This window comes from Neovison vison, chromosome 12, assembly GCF_020171115.1.
Source record: "Neovison vison isolate M4711 chromosome 12, ASM_NN_V1, whole genome shotgun sequence".
NCBI classification, from domain to species: Eukaryota; Metazoa; Chordata; class Mammalia; order Carnivora; family Mustelidae; genus Neogale; species Neogale vison.
Window position 1 is genome coordinate 14,429,847 of NC_058102.1, and position 21,338 is coordinate 14,451,184.

A 21,338-nucleotide genomic window follows, 5' to 3' on the forward strand; every position below is an offset into this window, starting at 1 on the left:
TCTGGGGCAGGAGTCTGACTGATGTACATCTGCCAGATGTATTGCATGTAGAGGGAGGTGACAGTCTTCTCCAGTCTCAGCTGGTGAAACCACATCTGTAGTTGGGTGATTCTGGACACCACATAGTTTAGGAGATTGTCAAATGAGAGCATTTCAAGGTAGTAAAGGGTCTGGAACCTGCTCGTGTTAGGGTGGGTTAAAGAAGAGAATGACTTAGGCATACCTGGCTGTCTCTCCTCAAGGGTGTGAAGAGTAGACACAAGGCTGAGGGCTGAGAATTCCCTTTCATGATCAATAATTGGGACCATTCATTCATTCTGGGCGTAATGAACAACAGAAGCTCCCCAAGGGGAAATTAACTTTCTTGCCCAGTAGTGAGCCCCCTGTTCTCAGAAGTGTTTAAGCAAATGCAGACAATCTACCAAAGAAGAAGAGGACTCCCCCATCACAGGCTGGAATAGGAGACCTCTGAGGTGAATCCCATCAAGGAGATTCAGAACTGTACCCTGACCCCTCTCTCCTGCTTCTCTCCCTTTCTGCCCTCTCTGTCTCCATGCCCCTCACCTCGCTCACCCTCAGGACGAACCACACCCATGCACACAAACACACAAGAGCAGGTAGAACAGTGTAGGGTACAGGGAGAGAAGACAAGCATGGCAGAGAAAGAGGGAAAGAAGAGACAGGGAAGGGAGAGGAGAGGGAGGCAGAGACATGGGAGGGAGAATTCAGTCAGGGAGTCTGTGGTGACCCCACTGCAGGTCCCCAGAGCAGCAAATGGGTAATCTTAAATCACAGTTCATTTAGGGCTTCCTGTTTTCAGCTTGTCTCTGTGAACATTTGGAGGGTTTTCCAGCTAGTAAATAAAGCAGAGTGCCAAGACTCCCTCTCCAGGCCAGCAGCCACTTCATCCCTGTGGCTGCCCGGCCTCAGTGCCCCCTGACCCCGGCCTATCCTTTTGCCTGAGGATCATGCCAGAGTCCCCCTCCAGCACCCACCACACCCGGCCCCAGGCCCCCTGCCTACTTCCCACAGTTTCTTATGTGATCGGGTTCTCACGATGGAAAGAAACCTCCAAGAGCATAGAATCCAGTCCAAGCAGTTACAGAAAAATTTACCTTGTGAAAAGACCAGTTTGGGGGACACATATTTTCTTTGCCTTTTCCCAAACTCCCATATTCTTCCTCCCACTTCCCTGCCTCCTCCCATGTTATGAGTGGATCTTTATCCAGTCTTCTTAATCTCAATCCAGCAAACACATTGGATGCATCTGTGACAGACACCTGTGTTATGACTTGTGGGGGAGACTCATTGTCTATGCTTGAGAAGCTGACCATCTAATGGGAGGAAGACATCAGTGGAGCTACGCTTTACGGGGCCCAGAGGTGCACAGTTTGAAGGCCCTCTGTAAGGAAAAGAACTTAAAATTGCCAGGGACATAAGCCAGGGCTTGTCCTGGGGTTTTAGAAGAGTCCGCATACAAGAAACCAGGATTATATCCTCACTAGAGGAGAGGGCAAGGTAAACCAGGATTATATCCTCACTAGAGGAGAGGGCAAGGTGAGCACCGCAACCCCAAACCACCCAGAAAAGGTGCACAAGGAGATGCTGGGCTGACCACTAATTAGTTAACTAATTATTTCATTAAACCCCTATGTTTACACTGTCTCTCTTTGCTCTCTTTTGTCTTTCCTGTGAAGAGATGAATGCATGCATGATGCATTCAACAAATACTTACTTAGGGCTCCTGTAATAACTGGGACAAAGTTCAGCTGTGTAACAAAAGACCTAAGGTGGCTTAAATAACCCCGGGCTTTCTCTCACACACAATGGTCTGGGTGAAAGCAGTCCAGGGCTCACATGGAACTTCCTTGGTTTTAAGGGCCCAGGCTCCTTCCATCTTGTTGATCATGCACACCTGGGGTGTTGCTTCTCAGCCACAATGTCAAAGATGGTCCACACTCCAACTAGCAGGAGTTGGACACTGATTAGCTGTCTGAGGTCTTGTCATCCCCTTCCCTTTAATAGTAAGCCTGGAAGTTCAGACTCCATTTCTGCTCACAGAAGCCGAAAACATGGTCACATGGTCACACACAGGGGCCTGGGAGATAGGGAAGTCTGATATTTACTCTGTGGGAGGTCGTGTGCCCCCAGATCAGGGTGCTTCATGACCATAGAAGAGAATGGACATTGTGGGCAGCTCAAAGTGTCCAAGACATCTGGCCATGTATGCTATGCTGTCTAGGAAGAAGTTCTGGTCCTTTCCAGAGCCACCCAGGACAAAACTGAATTAGACAAGCTGTCCTTGCAAGCTTCCCCCACACGACCACCCTTTCTTTCATTGTGGTGACTCTCTCTCCACAAGACCCCAAATGTTGGCTGAAGATGAAATGCTGTGATCATTAGAGGGAAAGTTGGAGGAAGGGGAGGTGATAAAGTGAAGAAGTTGGCAGGAAAAAAGAGAACCAGACGAGAGTGATAGTGTAGAAACCAAGTTTCAAAAAGCTCAGCAATTTCAGTTGTCACGGAATGCCAAACAGGATGCCGAGCAAAAGAACGCTATCAGATTTGCCAGTGAGGAGGTGACAGGTGACATTTGCCAAATCAGTTTCAGTGGAGTAGTGGGGAGCGACATTTGAAGATGGTGGGTTTGGGGATGAGTGGAAAATGAGGAGATAGAGAGAGAGCAAGGAGTACTTGGGGTACTGAAAAGCAGGAACAATTTGAGGAGAATGGAGGACCCATGATCATGTTGATCCAAAAGATAAAGGATCAACAGAGAGCAAAAGACAAAAAATACAAGGCTAAAATACAGTTTGAATGGTTTAACGAGAACCAAATAACAATGACTTAAACAAGATTAAAGTCCATTTCTTTCTCATGTAAGAGTCTGAACATGCACAGTCAAGGGTAGATTGTGGACTCCATGGTGTTGGGAATCCAGGTTCCATTGACCTTATTACTCAGCCATCCTCAGCATGTGGCTTCCATCCTGTGGTCTGAGATCCCAGCCAAGGAAGAGGGAAAAGAGACTGACTGGGAAGATTCCCTTTGCGGTAAAGTCACCACCCTGAGGTTGCTCATAGCCCATCCACTCTCGTGTTCACTGACCAGATTGAGACTTGGCTACGCCTATCTAGGAGGGAGACTGGAAAAATCCATCTTTAGCTGAGAGACTAGATGCCCAGATAAAACTTAAGTGTCCTATTCCTGAAGGAGGAGGGGGCAGTGAGCAGTCAGTCTTAGAAGACCTAGAACAAAGGGCAGGTTCAGCCATGAATGGGAGGAGGCACACCGCCATCTAGAAGAAGGAGCGGGAAAGCTGGTGAGCTTGGAAAGGGATGGCAAATAGGGAACTCTTGCTTGGTCACTTTTATTTGTTCCGCAAAGTAGGACTCGGCATCATCGCTGAGAGGCTGGGACTCTGAGAGAGCCAAGAAGAGATAAGGTGTGCTAAGCCTCACTCCCCATCATTATTTCCCATGTGTTAGGGTGGAACAGCAGGCGTGCACTTGTAAGATACCCTGAAGATGGTTTGGAGAACAGCTGTGCTCTTGGAGTCCTGAGCTTCCTTCCCAGCTCTGTGCTTAGCTGCCCTATGGCCTTGGACGAGGCAAGAAATATGTTTCTGCATCAGTTAAATGGCCATAATAATACCCACACTGCCCACCTCACAATCCTGTTTTGCGTCCCATGAGAGAGCTGTGAAGCTTCTTTGGAAATTTTGAGTTTGGGCATGCGCAACTTCCTGCGGGGGTGGAGTGGTCAGGGCACTGGTGAGGCTCTAAAAGAGACAGGGGAGGGCGAGGAGGGACTTTAAGGACCAGACAGCCTCCCACACAAGCCAACCCCCCCCACACAGGGGATCTGGGCTCCGCCCACCTCTGGTCCAGCATCAGACTCCTCTGCTATCCAGGTGAGGGTAAAGGGGAAGGGGCAGCACTCCCAGTGGGCCACAGCAGCTGGCAGTCAACTTTTCTATCTTGAGGTCATGGTCACAGAACTTTGGCCTCATCCCCTGCATTTGGCCTTGGAACTTCTCCTGGGACCTCTCCTTGACCCCAAAGCGCCACTTCATGTTCTTGGCCTCAGCCCAGTAAACAGTGTGAGTTTCTCCCCCAGGCCTTGGGTTCAATACAACCAGCCTTGCCCATCGCATATGCATAGGTGCACATGCACACACACACTGCTTGCACACACAAGCACCACATACAGCACACCACATATATAACATACAACATACCTATGCCACACACATGGACCCCCCATCACACACATGTCCCCCCACAAACTTCACATACGTATAACCTACATCCACATACGCAACACGTACACACTACACACACATTTATATATACTCCTTTTTTTCCAACTGTCCCCAGGCCCGTGTCACATTCAACCTACTTTATAGCCCACCATGCAAATACTTGTTGGATTTTTTTTTCAATTCAGCTAGCCAACATATAGTACATCATTAGTTTTCAATGTAGTGTTCAATGATTCATTAGTTGCATATAACCCCCAGTGCATGAGGGATTTTTCTAAAACACAAATTAGGCTCCTTTCTTGTTTAAACTCCTCCACTTCCTCCAGTGGTTTTCCAGAGCCCGCAGGCTGAAATTCTAGTTCCTTACTAAAGCAATTGAGGTCCCCCAAGGTCTGTTCCCTGACAACCCTCCTCAGCCATCCATCATCCTCCAGCCCCATCAGCCAGTCTGAACCACTTGTGTATTCCCCATCCCTGTGTGGCTCCTCTGCCCTCTGCTTTGCCAGTCCCCTCTACCCTCCATAGAAACGCCCTGGCTGAAAATTATACGTATTCTTTCAACCCCAGTTCAGAGCTCACCTGTTCTGTAAAGATTCTCTTGACAACTCCAGTGGAATGTTCCCTTCCTCATCTATCGGTATGTAGTGGAATAACTTGTTTCTTATGTCTGTCTCTCCTGCTAGGCAGGTGACTTTCTCAAAGTCACTAAACACACAAAACACTGGGTCCTGGCATTGGGTAGGTGCTCCATGAATGCTGGCAGGCTGGCACTCACCCCCTGATCCTCCCAAACAGATCAAAGTAGAAAACCAGCATGACTACCAGGACATCACCAGCATGGTGGCTATGGCCAAAACCTACGCCACCACTGAGGCCTTCATTGACTCCAAGTATGACATCCGCATCCAGAAAATCGGATCCAACTACAAAGCTTACATGTGAGTCTTTGGGCAGGGGCTGGGTTGCTGGGAAGGAGGGAGGAGGATATAGGAGGAACAGAGATTACAGATGCTGGTCCAGCCCTGTCTCCTCCACCGCAGGATAGAGACCCTTCAGCACCTCATTATTCTCCCTTTATGTCCACTTACTGCCCTTCTTCTCTGGTCAGTATGGCTAAGTCCTGACGCTTTCTCAACCTTATCATGGGGTAGAAATCTGTCTACACAAAGAGAGCTGCTTCTCCCAGAAGAAGAAAGCTACTTGGCATGTTTGAGGGGGACTTCAAGCATCTATGAGATGTATATCATAAGAGACCAGACTGAAAGAGAAACTTGGGGACAAGTCAAGGAGGGCCTTGAATGCCTTGCTGAGGGTTTTAGGTTCTATTCCATTTTCTTCTGAACAGAGAAGTGGTATGATCTGACCTGCATTTATAAAAAGCTGGCTCTGGGGCCATGGGCTGCAGAGGGGTTTCCATGGAACTAATAAGACCAATCAGGAGATGACATCAGATTTCTCTGACTGCAAGCAACAGCAACCACACCTGACTACTTTGATGGAGTTTGGAAAGGGAATTTATTAGAAAGCCATGAATGATCAGAAACCCTAAAAACAAACAAAACCACTCAACTGTCAATTTCAGAAGTATTACAATTCAAGGCAGCTGCAGGAATCTGCGTGGCCTGAGCAACAGACAATTTTCATGGCACCCCCATTGGAAAGTGCATCTGCCTGAGTCATTTTCAGTGCTTAACTCAAGGTTGTGATTCTGTGGAAACAGTGCTGATTAATCCAACTTGGATCACGGGCTTACCGATTAGAGAAGGGCAGAAGACCAGTATGGAGAGTCCCACCAAGATGATACACAATCTGGGCGGGGTCAGTCCCCAGTGGGAGTAGAGGTGCTGTGACAAAGGGAAGGGGAATGAATGCCAGAAATTCAACACACATTCAGCCCAGAGGTGGTTCTGGCAGAGGATGACTCATGCTCAAGTTGCTGCGGTCATGAGAATGAGACTTCTTGAAAAGGTGGGAGGTCTTATCTGCTTTAAGTCCTCTCTGTGTCTCATTTTGGAATGTTATTGTTGGTTCTCCTTGAAATGACAAGACTTCAGACAGCTAATCAGTGCCCAGTTGCCAAGCGTTCCTGGAGCCCTGGCCGTGTGCACAGCTCCCCATCCGAGGTCTGCCAGGGCAGGCTGGGGACCTTTGGAAATCTCTCTGCAGACTTTTGCACTCTGGAGCTTTCGCTCTAGGTCAGGATCAGCAAACCACTACCCACCAGATAAAATCCAGCTCCTACCTGTTTCTGTAAATAAAGTTGTATTGACCACAGCCAGACACATCTATTCGTGCATTATCTCAGGTTGCTTCTGCACTACCTGGATTGCCTAGATTGGGCCTCAGCAGACTTTTTCCATTAAGGGCCAGATGGCCCTTTTAGGCTTAGTGGGTCCCACAATCTTCACTGCAGCTACTCCACTCTGCCATTGCCGGGGGAGCCGGAGAAGAGGCAGACCCTTTCCTTGAAGTTGAAAGGCAGAATTTCTTTAGATTTACCTCTAAGGAAATATTCCCAGGAAAGGGACAGAGCCAGTTCTCAAGGAAGACTTCTGCCCTGTCTTGCCAATTACTCACTGCCACCTGTGAACCAGGCCAGACCTGTCACTGCTCTCAGATGCCCTCGGGGTGATAAGGTCGGCTCTTCCCTGCCCCCTCTGGGTTGGGGAACATTCCAGTGCAGCAGTCCAGTGCATTCTTGAGATCTCCACCATCCATCATGATATCATTTCCCTCCTCTCCTCATTGTTCACGTTTCCACTTGACATTGACGACACCTTGTCCCAGTTTCTCTTCTTGAAGATTAGCTCATTGCTGCATTCTTTATGCTGAGCCTTTGTGCCCTGGCAGCTCCAGCTTGTCATTAATTATGGCTTTTCCTGGACCCTGGGTTGGCCCCTGTCCGAGGGAGGGGAGGTTCATGTCAGACCTCAGTGTAGAGCATCCTCTCTGCCCATTCAAACTCCTTTCTGGCCCACTTCCTGCCCTGCACTCAGGCCTCTATGCTGTTGCTACTGGGAGGTCATTGTGACTCGGGCCTCAGCGGATGGAGCTCGGAAATTCATAGATGTACCTTAACCCATGCGTGCACACATATCTGTAATTATTTCTATTTATTTTCAGCTCTATCTAGAGCTAAAGAGGGTTCATATTGATGTCTCCGACTTTCCTCTAGTACCACATGATTCATTTCGGCCTTCCCAGATTGCTTCTCTATAACTTCCCACTCTAACAGGGAAAATCCTGGCTCCTACCAGCCGCCATCCATTTACTTCAGTTCAGTCCCAGTCCAAGTGCAGAACCATGAATGTGGAGCCCCGTGGGAAAGAGCTTTACCCACTCCAGGGTGGTGCTCAGGTACAGCTCCCCTCCACTCTCTTCCAAGATTACTTGGGTAGACACCTTACCACCCACCCCCACCCTCTTCAGCAAGGAGGTCGACATCATGCATTTGCAATATAGGTCGACTCTTCTGGCACAGTCTACATACTGTCCTACATTCTAGCAGCTGCATCACATTTCAGCCAAGTTTGTCTTTTCCCCCAGCCTGTGATGGGCTCTGCCATAAAGAGTCATGGTTAAGAGCATGGGGTTTCTCAGATACAAATTGGTGGTTTCTGCCACTCAGTAGAAATGGTAATAATGGTAATATCTGTCTCATTAGTTTCTATGAGACTGAATGTGCCAGTGTTCATGGAACCCTTAGACCCATGTCTCAGAGAGAAAACGTGCCCATCGAATAGCAACTCTCGCTATTACTGTTTTCTTGGCAGGAGAGCAATCTGGATTGTGTTCCTGCTGCTTCTGGCATTGCGATGCCTTCTTTTCTTGTCTCCACTGACTGATAAATAATTGGACTAAGACATTTGTAGGACTATTTCTTTTGGTCCACATTATATATAAGGATGGAGATCATTCCCATTTTACCAATGGAAAAAATAAGGACTCAGAGATGGTGTCCATAGTTATACAGCCAGAAAATGCTGGAGCCAAGATTCAACCTTGCATCTGTCTGACTCAAGTCAGTTCTTCCCTTCTCTTGCTGCCATGCAGATCCCACTATATCAATGTTACCACCCTTCCAGGCACATTCAGTGGTTACTTTCTGGGGGTCATGTTGATTGACTCTGGTTTCTCCTTTGCTTTCCCCAAGATCTTCACTACTCGGGTATGCTGCTAACCTTACTGTGCCTCTACTCCAGTCCACAACTCCAGGGAGTGAGCAGCCTTAGAATGGGTTACCAAGACAAACCTAGTACCCAGGACACAGAGTGGCCCAGTGAGTGTTTGCTGAATTGAATTGAGTTGAGTTGGGCTGAACTGAAAGGACATAGCGCTTATCAATGTCACTGCACACCTTGACAATTCTAGCCCTTGTTGGCCATCAGCAATTCTCAGCATCTTTTGTCTTCAGATATACCTTCTTTTCTGTTTCAGAAGGATATATTTGTGTGGCAATTCCTCCTCCCACTTTACCCTTTAATCTCAAGCATATGCCTTCCCTTGGCCATGAAACAAAAAGCTTTACCTGCACCACTCTGCTTATACTCATTCAGTCTTAGCTGAGTCCAAATATACCACCGGAGATCATTTGTCTTGATTTTCCCCAGTATACACAGTCCCTTACCCAGGAGTTATTTACTGGGTACCTTCTACATACCAGGTCCCTCTGGACACTGGGGGGACAAGGGATGAGTCAGACACGTTGCCTGCCCTTGGAGAAGACAGGACACTAAAGCGGTCATTCCAAGTGAGATTAGCGAGACTAAACATTAGTTTAGGGGCATCTATTCTTGTTGGGGGAATGGGCTGTTGGGAAGTCACATCTCATATGAAATGCGAAGGATGGGCAGGCAAAGATGGAGACAAAGACTGGATCGGGCAAAGGGAAGTCTTGACCTAGGAAAAAGCCCTGGCATTGGAGCACCGCAAAGGAGGTTGGTGTTGCTGGAGCAGAAAAGACATAGGAACAGAAGGGGTGTTGAAGCCAGAAGGCCTTCCTGCCTTTCACCATGAAAAAGTGATCTCTTCTCTCCATGGATCATTTTTCCTACATTTTGGAGTCCTCAAGAAATTCCAGAATCACTAATGGCTCTACTGCCCTAGGTCTCCTTTTCAAATATGAGGCCAAGTTTTGGAGGATTTCATCTGATGGCGTAGACATTTTTAAATTTAATCTTTAGAAGCACGTGCACCTGAATGTTTATAGCAGCGATGTCCACAATAGCCAAATTATGGAAGGAGCCGTGATGTCCCCTGACAGATGAATGCATAAGGAAGGTGTGGTATATGTACACAATGGAATACTACTCAGTCATCAGAAAGGATGAATACCTACCGTTTACATCGACATGGATGGGACTAGAGGGTATTATGCTGAGCAAAATAAGTCAGTCAGAGAAAGACAATTATCATATGGCTTCACTCATATGTGGAATGTAAGAAACAGCACAGAGGACCACAGGGAAAGGGAGGGAAAACAGAATGGAAAGAAATCAGAGAGGGGAAACAAACCAAGAGAGACTCCTAACTCTAGGAAACAAACTGAGGCTGCTGGAAGGGAGGTGGATGGGGGGATGGGTAACTGCTTGACAAGCATTAAGGAGGGCACATGATATGATGAGAACTGGGTATTATATGCAACTGATGAATCATTGAATTCTACATCTGAAACTAATGATGTACTATATGTTGGCTAATTGAATTTAAATGAAAAAGTAATAATCTTTGGACTTCAAAGGTGGCCTAGAAAAAGATACATAAGATCCAACAAGTCAATACGACAATCAGCCTAAAGGAAAATAAAAACAGGCAAATAAAGCTGGGGGCAAGATGTGTTCCTACCAACACATGCCAGAATGTGAGCCAGATATTTGAATTGGAGCCTCCTAACAGCCAAAGCAAAGAAGAAAAGCAGAGCAGTGACAGAGGTCCTAATGCCCTTGGTGTTACTTTTTCTGATACAGGAGAACCTCCATCTCTGGAAATTGGAAGGCCAACACAGGCTCTGCTATGCTGGAGCAGGTGGCCATGACAGAGAGGTAAGAGACAGAGGAGGTATAATAGGGCATGGCAGCAGCCCCAGCAGGAGGTGGGGGAGGGATACAAGAGACCCATAGGAATGCCACCTCACTCTTTGGCCAGGGCCTCACTACCCACAGAGCACTTTCCTAGACACGGCAGCCATTTATTGCACCACCCCCTACAATGTAGATGGCATTATAATCCCACCTTACAGGTGGCAGAAGCAAGTTCAGAGAGGGAAAGTGACTTGTCCGGGGTCACTGAGCTGAGCAATGACAGAGCTGAGAGTAGATCCTTGATGTCTTAACTCCAGGTCCTGGGGTCTTTTCCAGCCCTGCACAGCTACTGCAGAGAGAGCAGGGAGTTCTCCCTAGTCCCCTCTGTGCTCTGACAGGTACACGAAAACCATCCTTATTAGGGCACCAGGGCCCTGGAATGTCCATTCCTCTCACCAGGGTCCTAGAATGTCCATTCCTCTCTCAGATTTCTTTTTTCCAGCTCAGTGTCAGGAGGAAGAGGTTATTTCCACTGAATCATGAATCATGCACTTTGTCTGAAGGTCCCTTAGGTCTTTCTGTCTTTAAGCACTGCTGGGAACTCTCTTCACCTGAAGGAGGGCCAGTCACCTGCTTCCGGGGCCAGCAGCGCACACATGTTCTTTCCTGCGGGCCCCATGACCTCTGTGTGCAGGCATGCAATGAGAATGGATAGAGTGTGAGCTTTGGGGGCAGAAGGATCGGTTGAGTGAACATTCGTTGAGTGCCTACTGCATGCCATGTTGTGCCATGTACCAAAGAGGTCAAGATGAAAAGATCCAGCCCTTCCCTTCAGAGATTCTGTGTCCACTGCAGGCATCAGAACACAAATCTCATTGGTCAGAGACAAGAGGGGAGTTGGTTGGCTTGTAGCAATGAAAATGCCAGAGATACAGCTCTAGGTAAGAGCTTAGGACTCGTCCGCACACTCCTGAGTTCAGCTTTCTTCTGCGTCACCTTCATTCCCGCCACTGTGTTCATCAGGTAGCTCCCAGTGGCTCAGGTTTCCATCCTGATGCTGTCAAGCCCGGCAGGACATAACTCTTTCCCAGCCATCTCAACCGAAGTCTGGAAGTGAGCCTTCTTTATGGATTGGACTGCCCTGGGTCACATGACGATCCCTGAGCCAATCACTATGGCCTGGAAGTGGCACCTGCGCGGCTGCCCGGTCCCACATCACGTCTTCACCCCTGGAGACTGCTGTGGGACCAGTCACTGGGGCGGCCATGACCAAGGGGTGGGGGCTATGATGCCACGTGACATCAGTGTTGTGCAGACTGAAACTACAGAGGTCCACTCCGGGCTCCTCGGCCAATGTAGCAGATGGAGTATGGGGTGTGGGGGTGAGAGTGGGCTGTGGGTGCTTGCAGAGGGCATGCAGGGCAGGGCTACCCAGCACAGACTGGGAAGGGAGGAGGTCAGGGAAGTCTTCCTGAAGGAGGCGGTGCCGCAGTCCCCTTGTAAAGAATGAGTAGGAGTTGGGAGGCTTTCCTTCATTTCCTTGTCCGTCATTTGTGGAGCATGAGCTGGGAGCCAGATGTTGAGGGAAGCACCAGGGAAACGGAGGCAAACAAGACAGACACGTTGTCTCCCTTCCTGGAACTGATGGCTCAAGGGCTCAAAGAAGCTGAAGGGGAGTGAAAGCAAATGGTCCTGTCCCTTCCAGGCCGGGTTACCTGGAGCAAGTTAACTAACCTCTGTGAACTGCTGCAGCCGTTAATTGGAGGTGATCAGCCAGAGTGCCTGATTGGGAGAGGAAGGTTCAGGAATACTCATCCAGTAGCAGTCATTGCAGGGAGGGGCTGCCTTTCCTTCCTGTCAGCCCCCAGGGGCAGCTGAGGCCCTCACTCGGGGGCCCACATATGCCCTCTGGTCTCGGGGAGGGGTGTGCTCATGGCCCGAATCATCTGGCTGGAGGCAGTCATTTCCTTCCCCCACTGAGCATCCACAGGACATGGGGTCCTTTTCCCCATGGCCTTTCCAGAATGTGAGCCCAGCCTTCTGAGATGCCTGATGAGCTCACAAATGGCCCCAACAGACCACCATATCATATCCCCAGCTCTGCCCAGTTCCCAGCCATGTGGGCCTGCAAGAGCCTACCTCAAGCCCGGGTCCCCTTGGGCCCAGGACTCACTTTCCCTTCTGTAGATCATGGGCAGTACTCCCAAAGGCTGGGTCAGAGCTCCCCAATCCCACCTCCATGGGGGAAAGCTCTGGGGGCCCATCAACAGGCCCTGGCTCCTCTCTCCACCTGGCCTGTTTGCCGAGTAGCCTGACTCCTCAGCAAAACCAGCAATGTGGCTTGGTCGGTGCTGGTCCCACCTAGCTGGAGGGGAGCGTGGAATGGTCTCCATTCTCTTCCACACTGCCCCACCCATAAAGCCCCTTCCTTGGCCCAGGGAAGGAGGGTCTGTGCCCCATGGGGTGCAACTGGTAGGTATTCTGGGAATTCATCGTTGGAAAACAGCCTCTTAGAAACCAGTTTTCTCTGGGTCTTGTCCAGACTTCCATCTTCCATGGAGAAGAAACCTGATTTAGGAAGTTGTCTGAGGGCACAAGTCTCCTTAAACTGAAGGTGCCTCACCTGTCAGCCACTACAGCCAAATATGGGGACCCTGGTCAGAGAGCCCCGGGGCTCTTAGAGCTCTGAGGACCAAAGGTCATCCTCAACGGTGGCTGCCAAAGAATCCAATGAGAAGCTTTAAAAGCATGGAGAGAGTGTTCTAACATAGGGCAGGGCCCCCAGAGCTGAATGTTTACTCTGCGTGTATTTGCTCAACTCTCCTGGTGATGCTAATGCACAATGAGAATCATACCTAGGCCTTCCCATTTCTCAGATAAGGAAACTGAGGCTTCAAGAAGAAGACGCTTACCCAAAATTATTGAGGAAATGACTAGCAAGCCTCCAGGTCACTGGTCTGCCCTGCTGAGAGAGAATAGGCTGCACTGTGTCCCGACTGGCAGGAAGGGTATCTTGCTTGGATTGTGGAATCAGACAGAATCTAGGTTTGGAAGCCAGCATGTGACTGACTAAGCTCTCTGAGCCTCAGTGTCCCCTCAGAAAGATGGGTTCAACCTTCCTGACAGAGTTGTGGTGGGGGTTAGAGAATGGTCAGCCCGCACAGACAGCCTGGTACCTACCAGGAGGTGAAAAGGTGTGAGTTTTCATCCTTCCTTTTCCTTCTGTAATCTCACATGCTCCTTGCTACAGCTGAATGAAAGAACCGAGCAAAGAGCCCGGAGATCTGTGTAATTCTGGCTCTATGACCATCCTGCTGTGTGACCTGGCCAAGCTGCTCTGCCTCTCTGCCTCTCTGGCCCTCAATCGGACTTGGCCAGGAGGATGAGAGAGTTGGTTCTAAGAACCCTCCGGCCATGATCTCTCCTCATTCCAGGCTTTATGGCTCAGAGACACAAATAGATCTCAGAGCCGGCGTGCCCCATGTGACCCTGGAGAGTGAGGAGAGAAGCAAGAATATTGACACAAAGTCCCCTGTGACTTCCAAATCCAGCCACCACAAGGGAAGCCAAGTGTAGGCCCGGGAAGACTTCTGCAGACACAACCGTCCCCTTGTTGCAGGGTCAGAGTCCAGCATTGAGATCTTTCCCTGCAAAACAAACTGACCTTGCAGCCCTCGAGTGGCTGGAAAGGGAACAAAAGCACTGGGTCCAGAGGGCCAGGCCCCGGCCGGGAGAGCAGCCTGCCAGGCTCCCCTGCCTGCCCGCCCCAGGCTCAGGGCAGAATGCACCCTTTGTCCCCTGCCGGCTCTCATGGAGCATGGTCGCTGGGGCTGGGAGGGCGGCCTGAGAGGGATTTCTGAGCCCTTCAAGCAGCTTTCCCAAGGGAAAAAGATCGCGGGAGTGGCCGCGTGTCCAAGATGTCTCTGGGTGGGGACAAGCTCCCCACTACTTCCGAGCCAGCCGGGTCCGGAGGGGACAGGGGCTGGGTCTTGAGACCTCTGCCACCTCTCATTCCTTCTCCCCCTCATCTTTCCTCTTTCTCTCTTGCTTCCTGGCTCCCTTTCTAGTCCTTCTCCTTTCTCTGTCTCTCTCTCTATCCATCTGCGTCTCTGCTTTGTTTGTACGCCATTCTGTCCCTCCCGCTGCCTCTCCGTTTCCCTTCTGTCTTTCTTGCTGCATCTCTGTCTCTTGTTATTTTGCCTGTCCGTCTCTGAACGCATGCACACGTCTCTCTCTGTCCTGTGGCCTGTTTATCCATGCGTCCGTGTCTATCTGTCTCTCTCCCTCTGCTCCCCCTTCCTGCTCCCTCCCCCAATGTTCACTGTCTGTCTATCCGTCCTGCAGGTACAGGCTGTGGGTGGACAGCTGCTCAGAAATGTTTGGCGGCCTGGACATCTGCGCCGTCAAGGCCGTCCACAGCAAGGATGGCAGAGATTACATCATTGAGGTGAGGACAGGCATGCCAGAGAGACAGAATCCACGTGCGGTCTCCAGCGTGGTCTGCTCTGTCCTTAGCCCTGGGGGTCTGGGCACATGCGGCTGACCCGCAGAGGCTTCTCACCCACCGGCCTCACACATCTCCCCATCCCCACTCTCCGCCGCATCTCAAGCCTCTGAGCTCCAGACATGAAGTTTGACGACCCCTGGGCTTAAGGGGAGGGGGAGCGCATCAGGCCACGAGGCAGCAAGACTGTGGGCCATTGGGCCTCTGAAATTTCCTGCATCCAAGTGTGTAAACAGGCCACGCAGAAATTCCGTCCTCTGTCCCTTCAGCACACTTGTGCTTAGGGGCTCCCCAGGGCTAGGCATGGGTGTGGCTCTGGGGACAGAGCTGTGACCCAGACAGGCATGAGGTGTGCAGGCTGGTGAGGAAGGAGGATGACGAACAAGTCAGGGAGGCCACTGAGCACACGGGACAGAGCACTGCTGGGGTGTGAATGGAAGGAATGATGAAGAGAAAGAGAGAATCTCTCCACACCCCTCCTGCAGCCCATGCCACGCCCAGGCCCACTGCCTCCTGCCGTCCCCCAGGAGGGTCACCTAACCATGTGCCTTTAATCCCACACTCTCCTTCCCCAGCTGACTTCCTGTCTGTGCTTCCCCCAGACCATCCCACAGTCCCCCTGTCTCCTCTAGGACTCCCCCTGTCCTTTCCTGGTCCTACAGTCTCCCCTCCCCCACAGCTCCCCTCTGTGCTTTTCCTAATCCCACCATCCCCCTCTCTCCTCCAGGACTGCCCCCCTCACCATCCTTCCCCGTCCCACCGTCCTCCTCTGCACCCAACCTCTCTCCCCTGCTCTACCCCCCCCCAGCACACACACACACACATACACACACACACATACACACACACACAGCTCTGGCTCTTCACTGCTTTTCCCTGAAAATGCCCCTCTGGCCTCAGAGTTCTCCCCTCTCTCCCCAGCTGCACATCTCCGAGGCCACACCCCCATGACCCCTTGCAGGGGTCCCCTTCCATGGCCTTCTCAAACCGCAGGGGATGGGTGGTGCTGACACAAGGCCAGGACACGTGAGGGAGAGCCCTGCGGCCTCCCCCCGGCCCCGCCCCGGCTTGTGGGCGGCTAATGGCAAGCACATGGCTGGGCGACCACAGGAGCCAGCCCGTCCTGCAGGCCCGCGTGCCTGCACAGCTCCCTGGGACCCACAGCACGGCAGAGCCAGGTGATTCCATGGGCAGGAGCCCTGATGCTTTCTGCCAGCCACACCAGGAAGGGATCGGCACCCTCCCCGGGCAAGGGCCACCCTTGGATGGACACGGTCCCTCTGCCCTCCCCAGAGAGGCCAGAAAACTCCCAGGATGAGCTGTCCTGTATTTGCAGGTTCTGTCCTGCTCTGGAAAACAGCTCTCCTCTCGAGTCTGGGAACCACTTTGCCTCTGGCAGCCACCATAGCTGAAACCACCACCCCCCTCAGGAACCCCTTCTCGGAGGTGGTATCGGAGGGGCCAGGAGCACTACTGGCACGCATGCTTGCTTCTGAGCCAAAGCCAGGCTGCCTCCTGGAAGCACGAGTTCCCGCCCTCCTGAGCAAGCCCTGGGGGTTTGGGACCGGGTTGGACCAAGGGCCCTCTGCCTGAGGCGTTCCATCTCCTGAGACCCCTCGTGGCCCTCCTGCGTCAGCATCTCCTCACAGGGACCAGCAGACACGAGCTCAGCTGTGGCACACACGGAGTTATCCGTCCTTCGCTATTGAGCCCCTGCACAGGGCACCAGGCTCCCAGCTGGGTGATGGGAATCCGGCAGTGGCCATGGCGGCAGGGACGCCATCTAGAGCTTCCATCCAGAGAGGGGACAACAATCATGGAGGAAGGGCTCCTTGACTCCCCTTCCCCTCCCGCCCATGAGTTTAGCATTCTCTCTGCCCTGAGAGCTCCTGCCTATTTGAGTTTTCTCAACATTTGTTCTGAGGAAACAAAAGACTGTACTCGTGGGCCCAGACGCCCTGCCTCCAGACATTCAGAGCGTCAGGGATGAAAGACCTCTTACATTTTTTTTTTTTTTAAGCAAAATTAGTGGGTTTGGACTTTAAAAAACAAGTAAACAACTTCTCAAAATGTTCCAGGGGGAAAAAAAAGATGACTTTTCAAATTGTTTTTTCTCTCAGAAACATTGCAGAGTTGTTCCCCTTGCTTTTGGGTTTACAGTGGGGTTAAGGGAGATGGGGAGCTCACTACCAGGAAGATAAAAGGTATTTTTTTCCCCAGTCAGGTAAAAAAGACAGAAGAGATCCAAAAATACTGTTTTCTTCAGCCACCTCTGTGGTGAGAACATAAAAATTGTATGACATGTTTTGTGAAAATCCTCACAGTAGAATTCTCAGGGGAAACACCCTTGACCTTGTCCTCCATGGCCTGTCCAGGGAACGATGTTGCTCACTGGAAAAATGTTTCCTTGGGGAGACCAGAGTATCCACTTCCTTTGGCTTTGTCCACCATGGGGATTCCAAAATGCTCTGACCTCAGGTTTGTTGTGGTGGCTGTTTTCTACTGCAGGAAGTGTAGGAAACAGAAACCAGAACAGAAAAAGATGGGTAGCGTCAGGGGGAGGAAGGACAGGCCTGTGTCCATCTAGACAGATTCCACAGTTATAACTCAGTTCAGCCCACATAGACCAAGAGGCTCTCCATGTGCTGGGCACTGAGAGGACTCGGGACTCAGGCCCAACCCTCAAAGAGCTCACTTGAGGACAGTTCTCAGGACCGTGCTAGAATCCACATTCACATCCTTGAGCTGGCTTCTCAGCCTCTCGACCACATGGCTGCTTTAGACACACAGGCCCCTAAATGCCCCCAAACCCCCCAGTTTACATGGGCCCCCAGGGGAAATGACCTGCTCAAGATCACACAGCAAGTCTAGAGCAGAACACAGGCTTGGATTCCAGGTTCCCTTTCGTGGTTTTCACCACAGAGGGCTGTTTCAGTGCTCAGGGAGAAACAGAAGAACCGTGGCTTGCTAGTAATGTGTCCTGGAACTTACCACTTGTTTGACGCTCAGTTTCCTCATCATGATGATGAAAATGGTAACAGTACCTGCCTCCAGGAGCTATTCTGAGATTGGTCCGAGATCATCCACACTCAGTCTTCGAACAGTGCCTGGCACGTAATGAGTGCTCAATAAAACACAGCATGCACTGGTATCCTGATCACTATGAGCAGGACTTAGCGCAAGGACCTTCCATCTCTCTGGTCGTAGGAACTATTGAGGACCTGTCTGTTAGTCCTGACCCAGGGCCAGTCCCTGCCCTCAGGGACTCACAGTCCTGTTGGAGAGACACAGGTAAGCAGGAGATGTCAGCACCGTGTGTTAGCTCTCCAAAGAGGAGTATAGGTGAGCAGCTGGTTACAAGTCGCCCAGATAGAGAACAAGGCTTAGCTGCATGTTCCGGGAAGGATGAAAAGGAATTCAGTGAAGAGTGACCAGAGAAAATGGGCATAGATAAGGATCTGGTGGGAAGAGAGAACCTGGTGAGTCCAGAGCTTGGGAAAAGGGGAAACAAGGCTGTGCATTTGATGGCTGTGGGGTGGATAAACAGGCCCAGATTCCCACAGTGGAGGAGGGAAGAGAATGCCTGCCTGGGCCTCACTGCCCTTCCAGACCTTCCACAGATGCCTGTGCCTGGGAAGAGCACCCGTGGTTGGCCTTGTGTGGCTTTGGCCAAGTCGCTTCCCATCCCTAGGCCTCAGTTTCCCCATCTGCAAAAAGAGCGGGATGAGCAAATGTAATATGTCAGGACCCCTTCCAACATAAGCACTCCGTCTCCTTGAGAAGTGGAATATGTTTCTCTCCAGGCACATGGTCTGCCAGAGCCGCTGAGAACAGGCCTTTCCTCATCCCTCTTCTCTCCGAACACACACAGGGTCAGCTCTGGCCCAGGTCATTTTTTGGTCATAAGTGAGCCCCCACCTTCACTGCTTCCAGCTTTGTGGAAAGCCTTGACCTTGGGCCAAAGTTTAGGAGGTGGGCCCCCAGCCTGGGCAGGAGCCAAGTTGGGAAAGGAGGGGGCAGAGACTGACTCCCCAAAGAAAAGAGCAGAAAAGGTCAGCAAAGGCTTCCTGGCCCTTGGTCACATTTCTGTAGCCCAACAAATGTAGGCTGAATTGAACTAAATCCCGAGAGCTGATCCACGGAACTGCGGGGATCTGGGTGTCTCCGTGGGAACCATTCCCAGCTGGAGGCGCTGGGCGAGGTGTTTGCCGGGAGAACATCACCATCTAGTGGTCGCTTCTGTCCCGAGCCCTGAGCCAGCCCTCCAGGGACACGCTCTGGGCTGCCCGGCTACTCTGGCATGAGGTTCCCTCAGGCCTCCTTTCTCTCCCACAGGTGATGGACAGCTCAATGCCCTTGATTGGAGAGCACGTGGAGGAGGACAGACAGCTTATGGCTGACCTCGTTATCTCCAAAATGAGCCAACTCCTGATACCGGGTGGCACAGTGCCCTCGCCCCTGAGGCCTTGGGTAAGGTTCTCAGGAGCACAGGAGACTTTGTACCTGTGAGAAATGCTGGGCTGTCTGGGACTGGGGAGTCCCTGGATCCAAAGGAGATAGTTCTAGAACGGAACCAGCCTGGGGAGAAAGAAGTGGGGTGTGGATGGAGGCTGGGCATGCGAGCTTGCACCCCAGCACCCGCAGGGGAGTTTCAGAGGCTCTGAGACCTTCCTCCTTCCACCGTCACAGGTAGAGAAACCTTGCCTTGACGGCACCTGCAGGCAGAGATTATTAATGTAAGAAGTCGGTTGTCCCTTCTGTGCCCTCCATCCGGGGCCTGAGCAGGGAGCGGCGGGTGCGTGTGGGCGTGTGTTGTTGTGTGCATGCACGCGTGGGTCTGTGTACACACATGCCCTTTGTGTGTTCCCAAGACAACAGTCAATAGAGATTACTGTGTCTTCTGTCTCTCCATCCCCCAACCTCAAAAGCTCCCACACAGCTCCCTTCCACGGTCCTCACCGCAGATTACCAGATCGTTCTCCAAAGAATCTGCTAGCTCTCCGCTTTCTGGAAAAGCCAGTCTCAAAACCTGCTACCCCCTTGCCCCCCACAAAAACAGATCTATGATGATAGCTGTCGGAATGGTGGTTATACTTGAGGGGGTTGCTGGCTGGGAAGGTGTGGGGGACAGCCTTCTCCACTGGAATGTTCTGTCCGGATCCCGGTGGTGGCCACACAGATGTATGCACACGTAAAGGGTCATGATGGTGCACTCTTAAAAATCGTGCGCCTTATGGAAGTTTTACATCAGTGATAACAGGATCTTTGTAAGTCCTGCCCTCCCACCCAGGAAGCAGAGGGCTGTGGCAATCGCAGCAGGCTTCTTTCTTCTCCTGCTCTAGGCTCCGCAGTCCAAACCAGCAAAGTCCCCCGGGCCGGCCCACATGGGACCTCTGCTTGGACAGCCCCAGCCACGGCCACCTACACAAGGTAAGAGCCACAACAAGTCACCAAGGGAGATTATACAAGGATGTTGAAATGCCCTCAGGGGTTCATGTATGGTCTCCAGAAGGCACTCTGGAAAAATCCATCTTAATACTGTGTCCACAGACTATGGGCACTCCCTCTGTGTGCGGGACGAACGAGCCTGTGATGTCTGTCACCCCCTTCAACTCAGACAGGGGAATTTGCTGAGTACCTCAGCTGTCCTAGGCCCCCAGTGAGGGACTTTCTCATCTATCCCCCCCACCTTTTTTTTTCTCCTTTGTCTCCCAAGCACTCCCCAGTGAAAACATCAGTATCCTCTTTATTCCAGAAGTGGACGTGGAGGCTCTGCCCAAAGAAGCACAGTGAGAAAATGCAGGTTTATACGTCTGGCTTTTCAGATCTTTGAGGAAGTGTCCGTTTCTAACCCACTGGTGGTGCCTGATTGTAGATTTACGAGCCAAGCAGCCAGAGTGGGAGAGAAAGAAACACGGAACATTATATATGACTTTGTTGATGGAAATTCTTCCTCAAAAACTCTGCCAGCATTACTCTGTAAATGCCACCACTTAGTAGAGAACGATCCGCTAGTGATGACAGGATGTAGCCGAGGCAATAAATAACTTTCTCACGGAATGTCACCGCCTGGGTGTTCCCCTGCACAGGCCTGGGGGGACACCCATGCCCCGCCGCCTCCCTCACAGCCAGAACCTTCCAGGCGCACTCACTGCTCCAGGGCCAGCTTAGAACCTATCAGAAAGGAAAAGCCATACTCTCACATTGTGGCCTTTCTAGTCGCTTTGATTAAAGTAACATACTCATTGTTTCTTGGAAAAAATCAGCCTTGGACATTAAATAGCTTCGCCTCCCACAGGTCTCGGATAAAGTGCCCCGTCCATGTTTCCTGTGTCTGTGTCTCTTCTCAGAAAAGCAGAAAGTCATTAAGAAAAGGGAAATTGCATAACTTCTATCATCATGCACTTGGATGTTGGGATTCTTCTTGGGGCAGAGAGATGTGGTTTTGAATCCTCCTCCGCATCACAGTACCCTTAAGCCTTAGGAAAGTCACAACGTTTCTCTGAGCCTTGGTCTCCCCAGCGGTATAACCGCTGCCCTGGGGGGTTAT

General features: G+C 51.1%; 1 protein-coding gene across 3 annotated transcripts in view; it reads left to right on the plus strand.

The window, feature by feature from the left end:
• The window catches only part of SYN3 (synapsin III), a 458,389-nt gene that overhangs the window by 425,491 nt on the left and 11,560 nt on the right, over positions 1–21,338 (plus strand). For all 3 annotated transcript variants that reach the window (XR_006381392.1, XM_044228488.1, XM_044228489.1), the window contains exons 8-12: positions 5,060–5,202; positions 10,231–10,305; positions 14,629–14,731; positions 19,124–19,258; positions 20,131–20,218. Coding sequence is in view for 2 of the 3 variants with exons in the window: in XM_044228488.1 (XP_044084423.1) it covers positions 5,060–5,202; positions 10,231–10,305; positions 14,629–14,731; positions 19,124–19,258; positions 20,131–20,218 (544 nt within the window). In the remaining variant the exon portion in view is untranslated. The remainder of the gene's footprint in view (positions 1–5,059; positions 5,203–10,230; positions 10,306–14,628; positions 14,732–19,123; positions 19,259–20,130; positions 20,219–21,338) is intronic.